Genomic DNA, 23,654 nt, shown 5'->3' on the forward strand with positions numbered 1-23,654 from the left:
TTTAAGTGCTACTTGTTATATTATCGCAACTTATATGTTATTAGAGAGCATGCCTATAGGATTGTGATTAGTTGATAGTTTGTAGCTTAAAACGCCGCTTTAGATCTAACTAAAATAAATAAATAAAAATTAAATCACTACCGCTATTAGTCATCTGTTTAATATTATCTAATCATAGTAGGTTGTTTGTGAATAATTTTGGAGTGTCGTGATCATCTTCTAAATGATAATAATAAATAATATTTGCTCTTTGTTTAATCTAATTCAACCAAAGCTCCTTTTATATAAAATAAATTCTTAAATATCATCATAATATCTCGTATTGGAATGTTCTGCTATTCTAGATATCATGCCTATAGGATCTAGATAATTTTAATATATTATAGTATGTATGCATGTAGGTCTAAATAAGTTATAAATGTATGGTTAAGATCAGAAATTAATCTAAGCATACCACTTAGAAATCATGCCTATAGGACTTCATTAATAAGATTGATAGTAATTTTTTTTTAGCATGGTAATTAGTTGGTTTTGATGTTAATCAATAAGATAGCATGCTTATCGGACTTCATCAATTTCAGCATGTCAATCGACCAATCTAATCTGATATTAATAGACTAGTTATGGTATTTACTTCAAATATTTAGGCTTTAATAATTGTAGTGCTTTAACTACTTGATCAAACTAATTAGATTTATAACAATGGATTTCAACATGTCATTCACATAGATTTTTATAGGATTTAATTAGTTTCAACATGCTAGTAAAATCCGTCATTTTGAATACCTACTGCCCTAATCCAAATCTGCTCTAAATATTAACTTTTGCATTATCAAACCGCTTCGCCACTTAGAATAAATATTTCAGCATTAATAATTGGCTATTGCTTTTCTGCCCATATATTTCTATCTAAACTAATCTGCCCGGATAAAATCAAATTCAGCTACTAATAATTTATTGCATATGCTACTTGCTACCCTAATTCAACTCTGCTTTAAATATTAACTTCTGCATAATAATTCCGCCACTTTGAATTAGCTACTGATTAATTCCTGCATTTAATAAACTGATTGCTATTTAAGATAAATATCTGCATCAATAATTTGACCTTCTATTGTTATAAAAATTATTTCCTGTATCTGTGATACCTTTTTGCCACCATTTAAATCAGTTTATAATTAAAATCTGCCTTGTGTCATAATTATCTGCCCTCTCATTAATTAATCGTTGTGTTGCTTGTTACCGGTTATAACGCTTGTTTGTATGCACACACTTAGCATGAAACCTTTCACTTTATGTGTGTTTACTAGCATGTTTAAATTAAAATCTAGAGGCCAATATGAGACTTTATGTGCTAAATGTCGTCCTATTTGTTTGACTTGTTGTCTAGGTGGGCCTATTATATTTTATTTTAGTCTATACCCACCCTAATAGCAGTCCAATGCCTCTTGGATCTTAAGCGGGGACGCTAGACACCTCTTAGCGACGAAAAGCATGCGGTGGTGGGGTAGGGGTAGTTTAGGCCCTATGGAGATGATGACATCGACTCGGTCTAAATGACAAAACGTTGGTTTTGTCTGTCCCTACGAGAAACCAACCGAAATAAAGAAAGTCGAGTGCTGATCCTAAAGTCCTTCAGAGTCTCCCTTTCCTTTATTCCTTTATTTGTTTATAATAATTATATTTATTTGGGGTATTTTAATAAAAATAAAATTGTTTGCTTATCTATTTGTGTAATTTCTATCTCCTCGCTTATCTCTTTATTGTTTAATATTTATTTGTTGGTTTATCACTTAGTCTTGCATGCTCAATTAATTAATTAAAATAACTAAAGTTTCCTTAATTGTTTAATATTATGTTATCACCTAGTTTTGCATGTTTAACTAATTAATTAAAATAATTAAAGTGCTCTTAATTGCTTAATGTTGTTATCACCTAGTTTTGCATGCTTAATTTATTAAATTAATAAATAAATTGATTTTAATTGTTTAATATTATTTATCACTTAGTCATGCTAATTAAATAAATAATAAATGAAGTGACCATACTTGCTATTTGTAACCCCCACATATTGCATGAGACACGGCCGGGACCGACATTTGTGGACCTCGAGGGATGCCTAACACCTTCCCCTTGAGGTAACTTGAACCCTTACTCTGATCTCTGATTCGTTGACCTTAGCTAGACTTAGTTAGGTTAGATAGGTGCCCTAACGCGCCTTAATTCGTTAGGTGGCGACTCTTCATCCTCCAAAGCCCAAAAGAGTTGTTAGGTCGTGCACCAAAATCCGTTTAGCGAAAAAACGGGGCGCAACATTTGTCTTCAAGTAAAACACAAGATCAAATAGTTCAACAGAGATGTCTATAAATAGTGCTACTCAAGACTCAACATGAGTGCACACAAGAGGTTCAATCTACTCTTGCTATGTTTAATTGTGCACTACAATTTTCAAACTATGACTAACCATCATCGAATAGAACTCAAGTTCACAATGCTTGCTTCAGATGCAAATTCAAGCTCAACAAAAGTATTCAAATGCCCTCATATCAAGAATGATTTCATGCTCACACAAAGCTCATCAAATTTTCAGAATTAAGGAATCAAAATCAACTCTCACACTCTCAAAGATATACACTTTCTAAGAGTACCTTTCTACGACCCATAGACCAGACTATGATTAATCAAATGTTCTCGTAGACTTGAGGTCTCAAATCCATTATTGAATCAACTTTACGGGCACTTTCTATGGCTCGTAGAATGCCCTACGTCTCATCCTATCACTCGTAGATAAACCATTAGAGACTTGGCATTGTCAAAACTCAACCCAAGGACCACGACTTCCTTCCTACGGTCCGTATGACTTCCTACGGTCCGTAGATAAGACTCATAGAACCTGCTTTAGTGAAAAAATTCTATACTTTTCCTTTCCAATTTTTTGAGGTGTTACACTTATGAGACTCATTTAGGGCTCATTATTGAATGAATTAGTGTCCTCAATGCTTATTTTATGCTCATAACTAATATTAATGTGTTTATATGTAGCAATGAAGGCTTAAGAATAAGACAAGGACATTACGATGCGAAAATGAGCGAAAAAGTTGGGAAAGGTGAAGAAAAGAGAAGCTGGAGCTAAAAAAAGCCATTTGGCGACTCGCCGAGTGAGCCTTCAGCTCGTCAAATCTTTCAGCAAAGTAGCCCATGGATCAAGTCAACTCGACGAGTGAAAATACACTTCAGCGACGCGTTGAATGGAATGGTGACAACGATCCAGCTCGTCAAATCTTCCAAAACAATTGCACACAAGAGTCAAGCTTCAAGGTGAGAAGACGTGCACTTTGGCGGATCGCCGAGTTGTTCGGCAATCCTGTCTAATATCGCTGATTGGACTCCATGCTGAGATTTTGGGAAGTTTTTGGAAAGATATAAATTCTTTTTAAAAAAAAAAAAAAGAGAAAAGGAGTTCCCACATAGTGTATTGCCTAGTTTTGAGAGGTTTTTACATATTTTTACATTATTGAACACTCTTGGAGAGGATTTGGATCTTGAATTTGTGGTTCTAGGATCCTAGTCTTAATTTTGGCATTGAGCATTGCAGATTGTTAACAATTTGGATGGATAATCTTTTTGGTAATGATTTCTTACTTTTTGCTATGTTTGGCTAAAACCCCTTCCCTTAGGGGTGTGATCATATAACCGGATACATAAATTAGCTTATGGTTATTGTTAATTGCTAAATTTAATGTTGTTTTGAAATGGATTCAATTGTTTATTCATGTTTTCATTGATGAACTGAAGTTGCAAATTCGGTTCTAGCTTAGCTCTCTATACTTGCTTGAGAAAGATTCTTAGAGTAGAATGAATGATTGATAGTTGAATTGATTTTCATCTTTACAACCCAGCTTGAGAAAGTGGGTTTAATTAAGAAATTGGGTTGCTTGTATTGTTAAGCTTGTTGAGGTTCGAGAGAATTCACTCGAAACATGATAGTTGATCGAGAGATAACTATTATATTCAAAACATATCCAACCCATTGAGATTCAACAACTTAAATCAATTAATAACTACCTATTAAGCGAAACTAGTATTTGATTGCTCACACTCCTAAGGTCCTCTTTCTAATCGTTCAATTCCCGTGTTAATTACCTTTGTTGAAAATTGGTTACTAAATCACCCATTTGATATTCATCATCAAAACTCATTGATTTAGTTTATGTTGCGTAGTCTTTTACTTCAACAAAAGATTAGAGCACTTCTTTACTTCATACTTGAATTCTTTATCGTATCACTTCATGTGGGATCGACCCCAACCCATCGTTGGATTTGTACTTGATTAGCAACCGCCTACACTTTTAATTGGAAGAAGTATAGTTGAGCGTTATCAACTTACACTACATTGAAGGTCCAGATCATAACTATTGATAAAGATGTGAAACAGTGGACTATAGCCTGAGCTCAAATGACACCACCGACTATATGTGATTTTTGTGGGAATGGACATACGACTCATGAATGTTAGCTAGGGAAAGCTGTAGAAGAAGAGGTGAATACAATTGGTAATTATAATAGTGTAAACTATTATAGATGCACCAACTTTAATTTTATGGGTCAGAAACATCCTAGATTTTGATGGAGTTCATCAAATGGTAGTTTGAATGCATGACAACAAAATAACTCTAGAGGTCAAGATCAAGCACCTCAGGGGTACCAAAATCAACAAAGATAACAAGGCAATCAATCAAGTTTGGAAGATCTAATGAAGACATTCATCATAAAAAATGATAAGATGTTTGAAATTCAAAGTGTTTCTATCCAAAATTTAGAAAAGTAGGTTGGAAAGATTGCTAATCAGATATCCCAGAGACCACCTGGAACTCTTCCAAGTGACACAGTGAAGAACTCTAAGGAGTTGAAGGCTGTGACTTTGCAAAGTGGAAAAATGTTCAATGATATTTGCAAAAGCAAAGCTTGTGAAGCTACAAAGAGACAAGATGAGACACAAGGAAGTCAAAAAGTAGTAGGGGAGTCCAGTGAAATTCATAAAGGAAATGAGAAGTCAGAACTAGAAGTTGATTCTAAATTCATGTCCGCATTGCCTTTTCCTCAAAAGATGAAATCAGAAAAGCTTGACAAGTGTTTTTGGTAAGTCTTTAGATGCTGAAGCAACTTCATGGGAATATTCCTTTCAATGATCTAATCATTCGAAATAATTTAGTCCTCATGGAGATTTGATTGAATTATTATTTGTGTAAATCCTTGTAGAAAAGATCTTTATACTATACTAATTTTGACTAGCGAAGCACTAAAATTATAATGTGTTTGTGCTCCTCAATTAAGAGGACCCCTATTTAATTTATAGGTAGAATAGAGGAGTGATGATGAGAATAAACTTTCTCCCGACCAATAAGATTTAAGTGACATGACAGAGGAGTAGAGATAAGAGCAGGTTTTCTCTAGCTAATTAGATTTAGGTGACATGACTTATCCTATTGACCTTTTTCATTTACTTGACATCCCATGTCATTTGACACTTGACACCAGAATGAGGCTCTACAATGAAATGGTTTTGGGCTTAACAAAGTGGGCTCATCATTTTTAGTCCTAATAAATGAATTTAGATTTTAATTAAATTCATATTTATTGGACTTAAACAATTAATCCATTTATATTATGGGTAAACTACATAAATTTCACTAGTTTAGGACCTAATTACTAGAATTCAAGATAGTTTCGGTAACTACATCCTATACCATATTTTTTTCTGTCGGATACATATATCATTACTCGCGAGATACATGTATCCAACGGTTTGAATTAAAGAGATACATATTTTAATAATTTTGAATTAAATGTGTGTAACCTATTTCCTTAAATAAATGAGTAATTTAGGCTTAATTAATAATTCTAACTGATTTGCACATTCATTAACATATCAATTTTAACAAATCTTCCTAAAGTAATGAAATCCTCAAACCACAAGAGTTTTCTAATTGAAAACTTCATCTCGCTGGCAACAAGTTTGAAAATCGTGGACTACCATGGGATCAATCTTGATCTTTTCTTAATCTCAAATGCTAGAAGAGACATTCTTGAATCTCAGAGTTAGGCTCAGTGCTGATGATATTCATTTTCGAATTTCTGTGATTGAAAGGAACCAACAAGGAGAGAAAAGTCCGGTGGACGAAGATGGGATCATTTTTTTCATTTCTCCAGATTTATCTCGATGTGTATCTAAACTTTTTACTTTCTTCTTTCTTTTGTTTTTGTTTTAGCTTATTTTCTTTTTGGTTTCCGTTTGGTCCAATTTGTTTTTGGATCCTTTTGCACTTATTTCAGCTACTTAATAATATTCTATTTTTTTTCTCTCTGTAATATGAGCTTTGATTAGTATTAGAGTTTCAAGAAGTGGAGACTTATGTTTTTGACACATTATTGATGTATCTAACACATAATTGAGATGTGATTATATGTATCTAGTTTATATGTATATAGTTTTTATCAGTGTATCTTATTAAGTATGCATGTATCTATTTTTTCTTGGGTATTAATTTTGAATTATTATTTTTTTAGATTAATGATACGACAGATACTCTAAATTGTTCCTAAATTCATGTGTTTCAGATACATTTCATATTTAGCTACACATAATTAGACGTATTTCCTTATCAATACGTATTCGAGATACATATTTTTGGAATGGAGTGGAGAAATAACAAACTCAAACAATGTAAAAATCCCAAAATCAATCGGCTAAAAAAGTTCAAAATATTGCTTAAGATACATGATATAGGGTTGAAAACAAATATACAATATGAATAACTATATAAAATCTTACTTTGCCACTTCAACTAATGTTGATTATGCAGTGGATATGAATCTTGTACATGCAAAAAGTATATTGAACTGTTAATGAAGAAGGGGTAATGGTGGGATACGTGTGGGAGTGGGAATGAGATACAAACTTGTTTTGTGAATTGGGGGAAACGGGTTAAGGAAGCAGGGTAAATGGTGGGACACGTGGGAATAAGATACAAACGTTGAAAAGAGATAAAATTAAATTGAATTATTAATGTCCACTAATTAAGGATACCATATATTTAAGATAATTATTCAGTACTATTTTTTAAAGAGATTGTGTATCTTATTTAACTTTTTAAAATATATGGTACATTTATTAAAAAGTGGTATTCTATGTAATATTTTTAAAGTAGAGATAAAATATGTATATAGGGTAGTAAATTATGTCTAGATGGATAGTTTTTCCTTATATACACAATATTTATTTGAACAAATATATCATGAATTTAATACAATTTAAATCATTTTATAAATTTATATTTAATAAATTTTAAATGATTACATACTCATTTAAAAGTTCCGAGTAATATCTTATATTTGAGTGTAGGTCCAAAATTGTCTCTTAAATATGTATTTAATAGTTTTGATCATTCAAATTTCTCAGAAATTAATATTTTCAATCTCCATCAAATATTTGAATACAAAAAATTGTAAACGGATTGTCTTCTAGTTCATTCGAAAGCTGAAATGGCTTTTTTTTTTTTTTTTTTTGGAGTTTGTAGCTTGTTACTCAGCCCAGCCCAGCCCATGATCCTTAATTTAATTGGCGCGGGTATATCTTATAAGAGAAACCAAATTTTCCCGCTTTAATAAAAAAATTGAGAACATTTCCCACACAAATTGCCGGAAGATGTCGACGTGGCAGTTGTACTCCGTCTCGGTGAATGATTTCCGATGGAAAGTCTCGGATGGAGAGTCTCTTACTGAACCGAGCTTAACCCTAGCTCCCCAGCAGCTCCAATCCATGCCCGATCTCTTGCGTCACGGTACTTGTTTGTTTTCTTCAATATTTGCATGCCATAGCATTAAATTAATGGCTTTGAAATGCAGGAAGTTCGAGATTAGCAGGGAACACTGATTCAACTTCTACACAATTTCCAATTTTTCGAACTGGATCAGGGAAACCTGTGTCAGTGAAACATTCTTCCATATCAGCAGCTCTTTCCATCCTTGGTGATGAAGACAAGCCGATTTTGGACACAGGTGTCACATTTTATCCTCCATAATAATATAATCTATTATGTCAAAATTTTAATCTTCTTTTCATTTTCTGGGGACTTGGTTTTTTTTTAAATAAGACCCAGAACTTAGAATCAGTATTTGACCTAATATTAATTGAAAATTCAATCTTGCATTATTCTGTGTAACACTGTTTCCTTTAGATTTGTCAATTTTAGAGATACAGTGGAGTATGTGAGTCCATATCCAAGTTTCTTGACTTTATGGATATGCATTACCAAATTATTGTGCAGGCATAGGAACTGGAAGACAAGATGTTCAGGAAGCCGTGTTCCAGAAAGGCTCAGGGAAAGCCCTTAATGCTCCACAATCCTTTTCCCTTTCTAGCTTGAACAAACAATTTAGCATGTCCAACTCGTTGTTCCAGACAGCCTCCGGTAAACCAGTCAATATATCTTCTACAGGTCTTAATAGGGCCAAGGCGTTGTTGGGCTTGGAACAAAATGGTGACCATGAAACATTTCCAGGTTCTGGAAAGAAAAATACAACGTCAGATGAGCTCTTTGGTTTTCGGAATTCATTTCCTATTCTGGAAGTAGAGGGCGTTGCTAGCACAGGGTCTACTAATGTTTCAGCAGCTTCATTGTCTCCGTTTGATGTTAAATTTAACTCCTCAGTTTGTCCAGCAGAGGAGTTAGTAGCAGATTTTATGCATTGTGCAGATAAACCTCCTCCAATAAAGTTTCATACTGCTGGTGGTAGATCAATAACAGTTTCCTGTGAGGCATTGAAACGCGCAAGGAGTCTGCTTGGAGATCTAGAGCTGGGTTGTCTTGTTAATGAAAAGGATGTGGCTGATCCATTGCTTTCTTTTTCAAAAGACCAAAAATCTGTTGATCAGGTCTCCACCAAAGAATTGAACTCTGATACTCCTGTTTCCCTCTTATTGGCAGCGAAAGGTTGTGGGTCCTCAAGCATTTTTACATCGCCACTGAGATCAACTTTGTATCATAAGAAGTCTTCGATTAAAACAGAGAATCTCGTTCCAGCAAGTAACTTGATAAAGGAATTTGATGCTGTGGCAAAAGAACGCACTAGTAGGCTGGACCATAGTATTCCACAGAATGGAGAGCCTTTCAATAAGAACTCAGCAGCTACGAACCTTAGAGAAAATGACAACCCTTCAAAACCTAAATTGCTAGAACGGCCTTCCAGGGGCCCTTTGGTGGATATCTCAAATAGTATTGGAGGAGGATTTGCAGATAGAAACCAGAACGTTGGTCGGAAGAGGAAACCCGGGGGAAGTTTTGTTTCTCCATTCAAGAAGCCTCGAAGCACCAGCATCGTCAACTCTCTCAAAAGAAACGATTCCGGTGCTGCTAATGGTATATTTGAAGTTTGTAAATAGACTCTTTATGGCTTGTCTTATATCATTTTTGATAGGTTTGATATCATTTAACTAGGGTTCTCAGATTTAGCACCAAAATCACCCTCTCAAAAAGGAAAGGTTTCAGTTCGATATCCATTCCATGTGGCACGATTGTATATGAAGGAGTATCTTGGAAAGCCCCCATCAATCCTGAGCAAGGTGTGAATGGACCAGAATAATTTGTTTCCTTTGATTGATGACTTTGCTTTTGATAGCTGATACTTCTTATATTCTGTGGAGATTCAGCTAGAGAGTTTGCCAGATGACGTGAGAAGGATGAATCCAGTTACTGCTGAGACTTATGTGCTCAATGATAAATCTTGCTCAGGTTGCATTGGAGTAGAGTCTTTTTTGGAGATGCTGTCTCATTCAGGAGCTTCCATGCAATATGTTTCTAAAAAGTAATTTTTTATACCTCTCTGCAAGAACGTTAAGAAAAATTTGTTGGCTGTCAGAATAGCTGCTGTTGGAGTAGCTACATTACTAGAAGCAACCAATTTGTTTCAAGTGTTGCATTAAATGATTGTTGACCTCTTGTAGCAATATGAATAGATATTGGTAATAGTACCCATTGAATCATGCATGTGTGTCTGGGAGCTTTTGTTGAAGCTACGAAATTATTTGGCTATAGATTTCACATTCTGTTCTGACATTGTTGAGAGTTACAGGAACTTGTATTTTCTACATTCCCTTAGATCCACGGATTGATCTATAAAGCTATAATCATGGGTGTACGGTATGAATTATCAGATGGAACCAATTAGTTCCAAGTGCTGCACTAAAGAATTGTTGCTTGTAGCAGTATGCATAGTTGTTGGTAATAGTACCCATTGAATTATGCATCTGGGGTGTGTCTGGCAGCTTGTGTTGAAGACTACAAAACGATTTGGTGATAACTTTTGCATACAGTTCTGACATTGTTGAGATATCCTGGCACTTTTATATGCTACTTTCTCTTAGATCCACTTATTGATCTATATAGTTATAAACTTATAATCCTGGGTGTACTTGTCTGCTGAGCAGATCAAGACAATTCTATCGTTTAATATGGTTGATGTCTAATAAAAGTTTATCTTCCTTTTAAATTGTTCTTTGATGCGACATGCTTACAAATATTCTTCATCATTCCAATAGGTGGATTACAAATCACTATAAGTGGATTGTTTGGAAACTTGCATCTTATGAGAGGTGTTACAGTGGCAAATTTTCTGGGAAACTTCTGACAATATGCAATGTACTTGAAGAATTAAAATACAGGTATCTGTAATTCAGCCAGTTTGTGCATTTCCTCTTGGATCTCGCAGGTACAATAAAAACATCAATTCATCCTTTGGACAGATATGAAAGAGAAGTAAATCATGGTCATCGATCTGCAGTTAAGAGAATTTTAGAAGGAGACGTCCCACCTTCTTCTATGATGGTACTCTGTGTTTCCAATATCTATTCAATTTGTGTCTCGCCAGTTGGACCTCAATCTTCACTATCTAGCACGACCGAGAATGGAACTTGTGCAAAAGTTGAACTGACCGATGGGTGGTAAGAAAAATATTAATGTTTATCACTGTGTTATAAATTGGATTTCCTGATCATGCAGAATTTGTTTGTTTTATAGGTATTCAATAATTGCTGTCTTAGATATACAACTATCCAAGAAGTTGGCTGCTGGAAAGCTGTTTGTTGGTCAAAAGCTTAGGGTACCACATTAAATTAATAGTTATAGTCTATTCTTTGAGTTGGGGGTTGTCAGAATTTCATATTTCTCACAGCTTATCTTGTCATTTATAGATCTGGGGAGCTGGATTGTGTGGCTGGACAGGTCCTGTTTCACCTCTTGAGGTTGTTGCCTTTAGCAGCTTCTAGATAATAAATATTGTTTCTTTCAAGGGCTTTTCCAGTTTCTATTGGCATTTTTAAAGGTCTACATTAATTTCAGGTGTCAGGGACGACTAGTTTACTGCTGCATATAAATGGGACATATAGAGCTCATTGGGCATCTCGTTTGGGCTTCTGTAAGTATTAGTAATACCAAAAACTGATTACTTGCAGCAATATCCTGGCTATGCCATTATAATTTTTTCTGTTTCCGTTTGTCCTGTCTTGCTTCATGTAAACATTGTTAGGTAAAGGTGGTGGTATTCCATTATCATTTATGTCAATCAAGGATGGTGGAGGTGCTGTTCCACTAACATTGGTTGTAATTTCAAGGATATATCCTGTTCTCTTCAGGGAAAGGTAATTGAAAGTTGTTGGGGAAGAAAAAATAGTTTTGATTCTGATGACAATCTATGACATCCAGGTTAAGTAATCGGGGGTTCGTTGTAAGATCTGAACGGATGGAAGATAAAGAGATGCAGTATTTTACTGAAAGGTGATACCAAAGAAATAACTATTTGTTTTTTTTGACTGCAAACTTGCTAAAAGATTTCTCTCTGTCTTTTGTTTTGGTATCTGCATTATGGGTTCATTTTTAGACTTGCTTTAACTTCTTCTCTTTTAATTTGAAAATATCTGTCACATTTTCTTCAATTGGTAGAAACTATCACCTAGATGCAAAAAGAAGTAACTTAAGTGATGCAGTCAATCTTTGCCTCACTCTGGATGAAAAAAGCTATCATGAGTTTTGCTCACTGTGCCTTTTTGCATCAAGCAAATGCTAGTTAGCTTTTGAACAATTTAATAGCTCAGTGCTTCCCACAAAACCTTTATCCCTTAAACCCCTTACTTCAGGTGGTCCATTTGAGTTGTATCATTTTATAATCATCCAGTATATCCACCCAAAATGTGTATTTGTCCTCGGTCACTGTTTGATGCTATTACATGCTTCCTTGAATATCTTTTGGTAATAAACTCACTCTCACCTTTGTGTCCTCCTGCCAGCTTCTTGCTTTTTCCTCATTTGAATCCTGTGATACGTTCCCAACCCCATCATAGACCACAGTGCATCTGATACTAGTTTAGTAACATTATGGCAATAATCTTATGGATCACTCTTAAGTCCACGTTTGATTTATTCAATAAATATGATTTCTTTGCTCCAACATAAGTAAAAGTGGCACACTGGTTTTTTCTGTAAAGTGATCCTTACTTCCTGCTATTATGTGTGATTTTCTATCAAATTTCCAGTGGGTCAGACATCTGTATCGATCTATTAATTAGAATAACTATCTAGAATAGGATAGCAGATTAGTTTTTAAAATGGAAAACACAAATTGGTTTGAGTCATGCTCTACATCAACTAGTATTACCATTATTTTGGTAACTGTAACAGACACAAATTGCATGAGAAGGCCTAGAAACCATCACTTGAATATATTTTACTAATCGAAATATTTGACCTTTGCTTTAAGATAGTGATTCAATCCTTCTGAGCATATTGAATACTGGATCTGTTATGAGGCATGAAAATAAAGTTAAGACATTGTGGATAGTATCTCCTTTTTCGTCAGGCAAAGGACAAAAAGAAAATAACTCGCACTGAGCTTAGAGAACAACATCAAACAAGTCACTAATTTTTTTTCATGTTATTAGGAAAAAGAACAGAGCAGTCAGAGGAAAATAGTAGGTAAATGAATGCAAGGAAGAGGGAAAATATGAGAGGATCCAACATAAAAAGGAAAAGTGATGGGATTTTCTTAGCCTTAGAAAACATGAAAAGGATTTTATTTCGCATAACTTACCTTCCTTACCAAATACTCACTCTATCATTGCCATCAGTGACGGGATATGCCACGGAAAAGAATTCATAAGCATGAATCATGGAAGGTATTAAGACTTAGAACATAAATATGACTTTGAATATGTAAGCATCAGTGATAAAACATTTAAGTATGAGTATAGAGTATTGGAAAAGGAATTCTACCTTAAGCTCTTTCTTCAAGACCTTAAACTAGATGCAAATATTTTGAATTCGTGGCTTGTTCAGCCTCCCATGCAGCCTCTTCAACATTATAATTCCTCCATAACACCTTAACTGGGGTCACTTCCTTGCTTCTCAACTTTTGGACTTGGAGATCAATAATAGCTATGGGAATCTATTCATAGGATAAGTTCTCTATAGCATCAATGTCTTAGTTAGGCGCAGTGTTTTTGGACGGCGAAAGGCAACAAGGGTCTGCCTCGCCTCGTGGCGTTGCCGCTCGCCTTTTTGGATTGAGGCGTCAATTAATACCAAATACTTAAAATATTTATTTTGCATATATAAATATCCAAAATCTCAATAGCAATAACATATATTAGCAAATACTATATTAATTAGTACAAAACTAAATTAAGCAGGGCAGAATAAATATAGAAGGATTGATTTTCTTTTTTTTTAAAATGTAGGTAGATTGCAGTAATGCAGTCAGTTAGCAGGTAGCTTCAAAATAAAAAACAGACTTCCTAAAAGTTTATAAGGCTAATGTTCTGGCCTATTCCCTCAACCGACGATCTATGGTTTGTTGAAGTCAATTTGTTTTTCAACTCCTAAAAGCTCTTCTGACAAGCCTGTGATCATTGGAACTTAGTCGTCTTTTGAGTCAATTTAGTCGACGGTGGAGAAATAGAAGATAACCTTCAACAAACCTCTGATAGTAACTTGCCAAGCCCAAGAAACTCCGAATCTCCATAGGGATTGTGGGCCTTGACCAGTTTTTCACGGTCTCAATCTTTTGAAAATTGACTGCGATACACTGGTCAGAATTACACGGCCCAGAAACACCAGTGTTCAACAAAAACTCACATTTAGAGAACTTCACATACAACTGCTGGTGCCTTAGTGTCTGCATCACTACTCAGAGATGATCTGCATGCTCCCCTTCGCATTGCAAATACTCCAAGATGTCATCTATGAAACATAATTACGAACATGTCGAGGAAAGGCTTGAAGACCCTATTCATAAGGTTCATAAAATCTGCTGGAGTGTTGGTCAAGCCAAATGACATTACCAAAAACTCAAAGTGGCTATACCGGGTCTGGAAAGCCAATATAGGGAGATATAGTTGTTTGAAGATGGACCTTGGCCAAGCTAATGCGGAAACTTAGCTTGTCAATAAGCCCCCAACTTAGCTTTGTGCTAGAGTTCCCCTGTGACCTTAATTCACATCCAACATATTCCCCACAGTCAAACCTTGACCTATACACCTAGGCACGGCCAAAATCACCCGGGTTGGGGTCGAACTATACACTTTGAACGGTTCAGACCTTAGTATGGGGATTTGACGTATTTTCTAATACAACTGCAACTTTCATGCAGTGCCGTTTCAATACTAGTTGATACATTTTATCTATGAATATCTGGATATGTACTGATATAACCTATATTTGTGAGTTGTGTCAATGTAGACGTAGTAGCATTTTGGAGGGAGTAGTCTCAGAATCTCAAAGAGAAAAGAGAGATGCATACATCGGAAGCGACTATGAAAGTAAAGAAGGGGCAAGGATTTTAAGGATACTCGAGAGAGCTGCAGAACCAGAACTTCTGATGGCAGAGATGACTTCAGAGCAGTTGAATTTATTTTCATCCTATCAAGCGAAGTTGGAGGTACGTTCATTTCCACCCGCTTTAGCCGTAGGAGGCTAGTCATGATCCCCTTTTTGTCATTTTCAGGCATTCAGGCAGTCTGACCTGCAAAAATCTCTTGAAAAAGCTTTGGAAACTGCTGGACTTGCTGAAAGAGACGTCACTCCGTTTATGCGAGTTAGAGTTGTTGGATTGACTAGCAAACGTACACCATTGAAGTGCTGTCCAAAGGAAGGCTTAGTTACAATATGGAATCCTACTGAGAAACAGGTATGAAATTGGGGTTTAATGTCCTTTTGGTTATCTGATTTTGCACTGAGATATTTTTCTTTAACCTTGTATCCTTTCATTATGCCAATATGTTTCTCAAATTTGTACTTATATCATCTCTAACTGATTTGTTGTATAGCACTGTGGGCTTGCAGAGGGTCAAGCTTTTTCTGTTACAGGGCTTACACCGATAAGCTCAGACTCTAGCACCCTTTACTTGCAAACAAAAGGGTCCACATCCAAATGGCTGCCTTTGTCTCCTCTGGCAGTTGAACATTTTGAGTAAGTATCTGCTATTTTCATTCTTTTACTGCACAAATTTATACATCTGATACCTGATCCTGCAGGAGCTCTTTCTGTCCTCGCCAATCAATTTCATTGAGTAAATTGGGTGAAGTTCCTATTTCCAGGTCGGTCTTGGTGGGAATATCTTAAAGTCAATACTTGTGCTCCCGAAGCGAGAAACTTCTTTTTTTACTTATTTTGTTGCTTGGTTTCACTCAGGGAGTTTGATATTGCTGCAGTGGTTGTTTTTGTGGGGCAGCTGTATACAGAAGCTCATCAAGCAAAGCAGTGGGTATTTGTGGCTGATGGATCCAAAGCTATGTTGGATTCTGATGACGAATTAGAAACCTTGATGGCCATCAGTTTCACCTCACCATGCATAGATTCATTTGCTCCAATAAACTCCAACCTTGTAGAATCTACGGTGAGTACGGATTAAACTACTAGCAGTATGTGATTTTCCTCATAGCCACCATTACCGAACCTCTGATTTTCTGGAAGCTACTTATTGTTCCTTCAGAAAAATCCTCTTCTATTCAGCCATACAGGATATGTTGATATGCCATTAACTTCAACTCTAACAAATCGGTGTGTTGCTGAAAGGCATCTGGGGCTGGGGTCTTAGTACTGCAAATTTTATAAGCTGTCAATTTTTCTCTTATGGTCTTTGCATGTATTCCATCCTGAAAATTATGTCATTGAGGCTCCCACGGTATTCCTGATTAATGAATTTAAAGGGCTGTACTGTAAAAAAGTAAAACCAAATGTTGATGAAGTCTGGTGTTTCTCTTATTTGCACCCAGCTGAAATAATGAAGTTTTTGCAGGTTTGTTTTTGCAATGTCATCAAGAGAGCAAGAGATAATGTTAATAACCTCTGGGTAGCTGAAGCAACCGAAAATTCAACGTACTATTTAAAATATGATCATTCAGATTGTTCTCATCTAAAAGACGCGGGTGCTTCTGCTGAAAGATGGGCAAAGATATCTGGCTTGGTACGTATGCTGGCATCAGGTCAAGGTATTACATATCAGCTGCATTTTTTTCAAACTAGTATTTTTCTTTTATGCAGAGACTTGAAAAGCTTAGGGGAAGAGTGAAATCAATAATTAGCTGATGTGGAACTTAAGCAGGGAAAGGCTGGTAACAATTTGTCACTCCAACTAAAGAAGGCACATTTTAGTGCTGCACACATAAAATGGTAGTCCATGGGTTCCTATCACTAAATCAAACCGTGTTGTGTTTTAATGAAGTTGTATTCAACGATTAACATGTTATGTTGGTTTTGGTTTTGGTTTTCGTCATCATCCCAGCATCAATCCGTCCCTAAATTTTATGTGTTTAGATACAATTTGATGGTTTTGAGGACCTAGCTACATTTACTTAAAATGCAAATTATCTTATAGTCCCAATCATGAAGTTTTTTTTTTTTTTTACACTAGCAACATAAACCCTATTAATAATCAAGGTTTAATCACTATACGTAATAAACTGGGTCCAATGGTGCAGGTCATGTTCTTCGCCGGCAAAAAGGTAGAATTGTCATGCGGTCAAGGACACATGTATTGGTATAACTTTGATTAGTCTATTAGTAATTAAATATGTTAATAAATAATCTGAATGATTGTTGATGTGAAACACTTCAAATTGGCTCATCCAATGTACACGTTATTTTAGATGTTACAAGTTTATGTGGTGTTGCATCCTCACCTTGGGAACTATTGTCTTCAATCGAAGGGTATGGTCAATTTTTCACAGTGCACGATTATATTGCAAGTACCAGCCAAGTCACATCCTCCCAAAAAGATGATGTTTTACCCTTAAGAAATATGTCAATCAATCTATCACCAGACTTCATATGGGGCTACTTAGATTTCACAGTGTATGACTAGTCAGACTTCACCACACAAACATATCATCAATATACTCACAACCAAATGATGAATTGCCCCTAAGAAAGTCATCACTCTATCTATCATTGGGCATGGTCACTCAACATCTCCATATCAAAGTAAAAACAAAAAAGTCCTAGATCAAAATAAATAACAAGAAACAAAAATAAAATGACTAATTTCACACATTCTCAACAAAAGCATATCACATACATAAAATCAAGGGCCGACAAGGCCACACAAATCCAAAACAAGCCCAACAAGGACAGACAGAAAAATCAACGACAAAGTAGAGTAGAAATCCCAACATCAGTCATATAAAATAAAGTACCCTATGAAAAGCGCACCTAACTAAAAATGAAAATATGTCCTCACAGTACAAACATCAAAAAGAGAACACGAGGGACTTTCTAAGATGTCTCAATTAGAATTGGAGCTATCAGGGCCCGAGAGGGAATCATCCTCATCATCTGTACCACAGAACCTCCTGAGTGTGTCCATTATCTTCATCAAAATTTTGCTTTTCTTCTTGTGCTCCTTCTTCTGCTGCTGCCTCTCAACTTTAGCCAACCTGTCTTTGATAGTTTGCTGCTCATGCACTATGGTGGACAAAGTCTATGAAATATTACCTGGGGCAGAGGATGAGCTCTAGGTCTAGTGGGGAGGTTACACACAATCTCTTGAATCTGAGAGTACATACCATGCATTTGTCCAGATATGTGAACCAATGCTGGAGGTCCAATCCGTAGTTGCCCAACGGATCTAGGTGGAGTCTATGGAAGGTGGAGCAGCACTCTCGACGCAAGTTCCAAACTCTGGATCAAGGGTATCAATCCTCCTCTTCTTCATGACATGTCCCAAACCTTTTTCTTCTTCGATAGATGAATAGGCTTTTCAGGGACTTTAATTGTCCATCTACTTTTTGTCCACCCCATCATTCTGACATACGTACAATCGAAGAAGGAAAGTAAAGACTTTTAATATCCAATGACTACCTCTTGTATGCGTTGCACAATAATATTGTCGATATCAATCGGAAGTACGTCCATAATAGCTCAAATCAACAACGCATTATCCGGAGACATATTGGTCTCATTCTTCGAAGGGTTACTCGGTTGCATATATATGATTGAGAGTAAATTCTTGGCCGCAGTGCTGAACTCGTATGACTCAATCCAAAGGTTTTTCTCGATCCATTGTGGTTGTTGCTCCCAATTGCACACGCATGTGTATGTGGTCGCGTAAGTAATATAATGGCTCTGAGAGAGTTGGATTATCGAACCCAAAGGACTTGTCGATTAACTAATTTTTACTAAATTATACCAGTCTAATTATTTTTATAGTATGCAAGAATGAAATAATAAGAATGTAAGAATGAAATAATAAAATTGCTTACCATCTTTGGAAAATTCTAGGGATGCAGTATACATAGGTTTCATATATCACATCTCATGTATGAACTAACTACGATTATCAAATTATTGATTTACAGGGTTAATTTTATGATCATGGTTTCCCGAACTCTAATCGCCTACTCCAATTGGCTTTCGAACTACATCGTTGAGCGGAGATAGACAAGCTCTATTGGCGAGCATTTAATTTTCATCATGTTTTGTATATAAGCTTGGTGTTCATCATGGTGTCAATCCTAAACACAAATCTAATCAAGCGATATGCAAGAAAGATCAAGCTTTTTGTATTCGTTGGTCTATCTATCTCTTCGTCTTCCGAGTCCAAGAATAGACAATGTATTTACTTCTATGGTGATCAAGCATGAAATACTAAAACAAGAATATAAAAGTAATTTAAGCGATAACCAAAGGAAGAAGAGGAGGGCGGGGGGGGGGGGNGAAGGAGAAGAGGAAGAAAAGAATCCTAAAAAGTATTGACGATTTTTCCTTACAAAGTATGATGCTTTCTTAATAATTATTCTCATGGGCTATTTATGGAGGTAGAAAACCCTAAATAAAATAACTGAGTTCAAAACAATTTGAGAAACCAAAACCAACTTGAATTGTGCCGCCTCAAGAATTTGTGTCGTTTTGCCTTTAATTGCTGCCACATTGCAATTCAATTTGATTCTTCAATCTGCACTTTTATAATTGGTTGCCATAAATGATATTTTTTATTTTTTTTCTTTGCAACTTTAGTATCATTTCTTTGATATTGGCATCTAGGATTTTTATTGGCTTGGTTTGCTTACAAATACCCCAGATTTTAACCATGTTTATCACAACCCCTTTTTCTTGAGACTCCAATTTGCTATTTTTTACCACTTGACAGGAGCATTACATACTCAAATTCTTATTCTCACATGGGTCTTCGAAGTTGTAATTTCAAACTCAAGTTGGATCATTTCATGGCACCTAGTTAGGTGCAAGTTGAAAAAATCATCCCTCATTTAGAACATTAGACATTGTAATCTCTCACCACGTTCAAGCTTTTGGGCCAAGCACATGAGCCAAATTTGACTCACCGCACCTATTTCTTCCCACATCTCTTCATCTAGAGAGGCATCCACATAATTTTCCCCAACATAAAGTCCTCCACAACAAGGCCATGGGTCATCAACATAGGGATTGGAACCACCAAGCATTGTTTCATCACAAGAGGCCATAGAACCAAAACAAAAAGAAAGTAAAAATAAATATTCATAATTTGGATAGCAACAAGTACACTCTAAATTCTAAACCAATTCAATATGCCTTATTGTTCCCGACAGTGACACTCAATTACCCATCATATGAATCAATGAGCAAGCACTCGCTAGCAATATAATAACCCGATGTATAAGGTCTATGTCAAATCCCACAAGGAATAATGTGTTAGCGATTGAAAAAATAAAGAATCACAAGATGTGAGTTTGAATCCAAATGAAAAATACATAATTATAATATGAAGATGATCTTACTAACAATCACGTATAGGGTAAAAGGTCTTTTCAAGCAAGGAAGCAAAGGAAATTGGGGAATGGCAAGCTAAGTAAAATTCACAAGAACCATTGCACATTAATCTCGTGCAAACTCATTCATGGGTAAGATCATATGTGCATTATAACCTCAATGAGTCACCGAACCTAGGTAAATATTTCTCAACTAGGTCTATCGAACCTATCTAAGTAGCAACACAATCAATCCAATTATATGCATTGCATGGATTTACTATTTCTATCTATAATCGGATGTATGAGTTGTTACAGCTAAAATTATGCATCAATCAACCTTTCTCAACCTCAATTGACCATTTCAAGCTCAATCAAAGTACATGGACAAGTCCAGGGAGTGATCAAACTCATTAGGAAAGAATGTAATGCATGAATTGATTAGATAATAAAATACTCATTTCATAAATGAGAAACATTCAATCAATTATGAAAGCTAAAGATGTTAATCAACATAAACGTACAAAACCCAAATTCGTGGTATGATAAATTACACCTTCAATTCAAGCAATTCAAAACAAGGAAATGAAGAAAGAGTGAAAATTATTACAATGGAGTATTCAATTTTCAATCTGAATGATGAATTGTGGGGAAGCCTTTTATCCAAACATAAAACCCCAATCTAAGAACTCTGAGAATTTGGATGAAATCAATAATCTTCACAATGGTTGTGCTTGGGTGAAAATGAGATTTTGGGATAAAAATATTGAATTTCAATTTCTTTCCAACACATGGTAGTTTTTGTTGGGTATGTAGCAAGAGTTAATGGGAAATGGAGGGAAGATGAAAGAGGAACTTGAAAAAGTTGGGAACTTGGAAAGTTGAGAACTTGAAAAGTCCTCTTATGCTTTATTGAAAAGACATTTGTCCCTCATCGGTGGTGGAAAGAAAAATAGGAGAGTTTAAATATAGAAACACTCCTATTAATTGTTAAAAGGGTTGGAAAGAGGGACCCCCCTCGCGCCGTTGTTGTCGTCGCTTGGCTCGGCTCGGATTTGGATTTGGATCGATCGAGAGATTATTTTTTGGACAAAGTTTGTTTTAATTATTTTAGTTAATTAATTAAATGGCCAACGTTTTAATTAGTTAACTAACCGATTCAATTAATTAGTTAATTGGCCCGACCCGACTCGGATCCACGCGTGACCCATTTTATTTGAATTTCCCGCCGTTGGAAGTGACTGTTCTGAAAGGGTTACAACTTTCAAAAACAGCCATGACCGTTTGAAAGGTTGCAAACTTTCATGAATGGTCGTGTGGATTTTGAAAGGATTGCAACCTTTCGGAACCAGTTCCTCTTACCTATAAATACATTGATTCCTCAGACTTATTCCTTACGAATTTTTCTGATTTTTTCTTCTTCTTCTGCACAAAATTTCTTCGTGTACTTTACTGCTGTTGAATGGTTCGCTGACACCAGAGTTTTGGGTATCAATACACTAGTGATTGAGATCATTCTATCCTAGGAGGACATATTCCAAATCAAACCTCGGATACTAGAGGGGAATAATTTCCTTAAGGGGACACTGTGCATTCAGTGGGCTTGATCTTTTTCCTGATTCTGTTTTTCCAGATTGTGGTACGTTTTTTACAGATTTTAGTTTTGTCAATTAATTTTTGTTCATCTATTCTTACTGGTTTATTAAACTTTGGTTACTTCGTGTTTCTGCAAAGTTTATTGAAATCAGTAATTTTGATTTTTTAAACACAGATTGATAACATTTTTTGTTCTTCGTGTTCAAAACAGTTTACAATGCAATTGCATTGGGTCATGATTTTGTGGCTCACGGTTGCGATCGCCATGCATAAAGTCCTGTCCGCAGTTTCAATGTGTTTACCACGCGATTGCCATGCATAAAGTCCTGTCGGTCCAAATTTGTAGTTTTTGTTCTCTTTTTGCCTCAATATCACTTGGTTTCTTCAAGTATCTTCTATATCCATTTTTCACTTCATTTTCCTACAAACATGAAGAAAACCACATAAAATGTACCAATTCTCACTTAAACAAGCCATAAACATAAGCTTAATATATGATAAGTTAGTAAAAGATACCAAGTTATCAAAGTGTAGGAGGGTCTAACTAAAAAATGAAGTCCAGTACAAGGGTCTCTCAGGTCATTCCGCCTAACATGAACAAGAAAAAGGATACTTCAACCACATATGGTAGAAATATATAAGCAATTATCTTTACCATGATTGATTTCATCTTAATCTGTAATTTTTTCTTTACCACCAAAACTTTTCTTCTCTTTTAGAATATTATCAAGAGAACGTCGATACCCCGAATTATTGCATGTTGATGTCATCGATTCTAATATGCACCTAATGATCATGGAAAGGTTTATCCAAATCTACCCTCACAATAAAATTTATCATGTCATTTTTAGGTAATTTATATATATTTTCAAGCTTGTACACTTTCATATGAAATAACATAAAATTAGGATACTTGAAGCTCTATGCCGGTGGAGCCTAAGAACCTTTAGGACAATTGAACTGGTCAAAAGGGTAAATCACTGGCTTATATTCCTCCCAACATCAAAGAAGGTAGTAAATGTGTGGAAATTGTTGGATTTAAAGGAGCGGGAGGAATATTGGAAAACTGCACTCATTGGATTGTAATTGGCGATACCCTATTTTTGAAATCTATGGAGAATTTTGTTCAAAGCGTTTGGAAAATAGTAACCCCTCTCCAGATTTTGTTACATGATGAGGGATATTTTGTCTTCTGATTCAACTCTATAGCTTATTCTGAAGAAATTCTGCAAGTTGGACCTTACTATTTTCATAATAAACCTCTTATGCTTCAATAATAGGAACTTAACTTTGAATTCAACCTTGACTGCATCATTACAATTCAACTATGAGTTACTTTTCCTGGTATTCCTATTGGAAATTGGTCGAGTGAAGCACTTAGCAAAGTAGCTAGTGCCATTGGGAAACCTCTCCACACAGATGTCTGTACAACTTCTATGACTAGGATTTCATATGCTCGAGTTCGTGTGAAAAATGGATGTGGCTCAACCTCTCAGACACATGAGTGATCTCAGGTATTTATGGTGAGTTCCAACAAGATGTTGAGTATGAGTGGTGATAGCATCCAAGGAAGCTCTACTCCATTGAAGGACAAGGATGAAGCTTTAGAAACTCCAAGGAGGCCCATAACAAAATCTCAAATCAAGGAGTTCAATGATAAGCTCAACGGGCTTCAATCGCTGATCCAAAGGTGTCTTATTGGGGAAGAAGAGCTCAAGCCCAAGGGAGAGGAATTGTCCAAATGCTACAATTATTTGGTGGCCCAAA

At 35.7% G+C, this 23,654-nt stretch overlaps 1 protein-coding gene across 2 annotated transcripts; it reads left to right on the top strand.

Annotated features, from left to right (window-relative positions):
* Positions 1-7,687: 7,687 nt before the first annotated feature.
* Positions 7,688-16,911, top strand: LOC125871595 (protein BREAST CANCER SUSCEPTIBILITY 2 homolog B-like). Of its 2 annotated transcripts, none has more exons than XM_049552228.1 (19): positions 7,688-7,841; positions 7,906-8,058; positions 8,328-9,419; positions 9,507-9,622; positions 9,710-9,864; positions 10,598-10,720; positions 10,802-10,999; positions 11,076-11,157; positions 11,249-11,299; positions 11,397-11,472; positions 11,584-11,695; positions 11,760-11,831; positions 14,787-14,985; positions 15,052-15,234; positions 15,374-15,516; positions 15,582-15,644; positions 15,739-15,943; positions 16,346-16,513; positions 16,591-16,911. In XM_049552228.1, the coding sequence occupies exons 1-19, from the start codon at positions 7,706-7,708 to the stop codon at positions 16,633-16,635; spliced, it is 3,372 nt and encodes a 1,123-aa protein (XP_049408185.1). In that variant the 5' UTR covers positions 7,688-7,705; the 3' UTR covers positions 16,636-16,911. The 2 variants fall into 2 exon arrangements, with proteins under 2 accessions (XP_049408185.1, XP_049408184.1); XM_049552227.1 differs by having other exon boundaries at positions 9,498-9,622; positions 16,591-16,910.
* The last annotated feature ends 6,743 nt before the right edge of the window (positions 16,912-23,654 follow it).

Source organism: Solanum stenotomum, chromosome 7, assembly GCF_019186545.1.
Source record: "Solanum stenotomum isolate F172 chromosome 7, ASM1918654v1, whole genome shotgun sequence".
Taxonomy (NCBI): domain Eukaryota; kingdom Viridiplantae; phylum Streptophyta; class Magnoliopsida; order Solanales; family Solanaceae; genus Solanum; species Solanum stenotomum.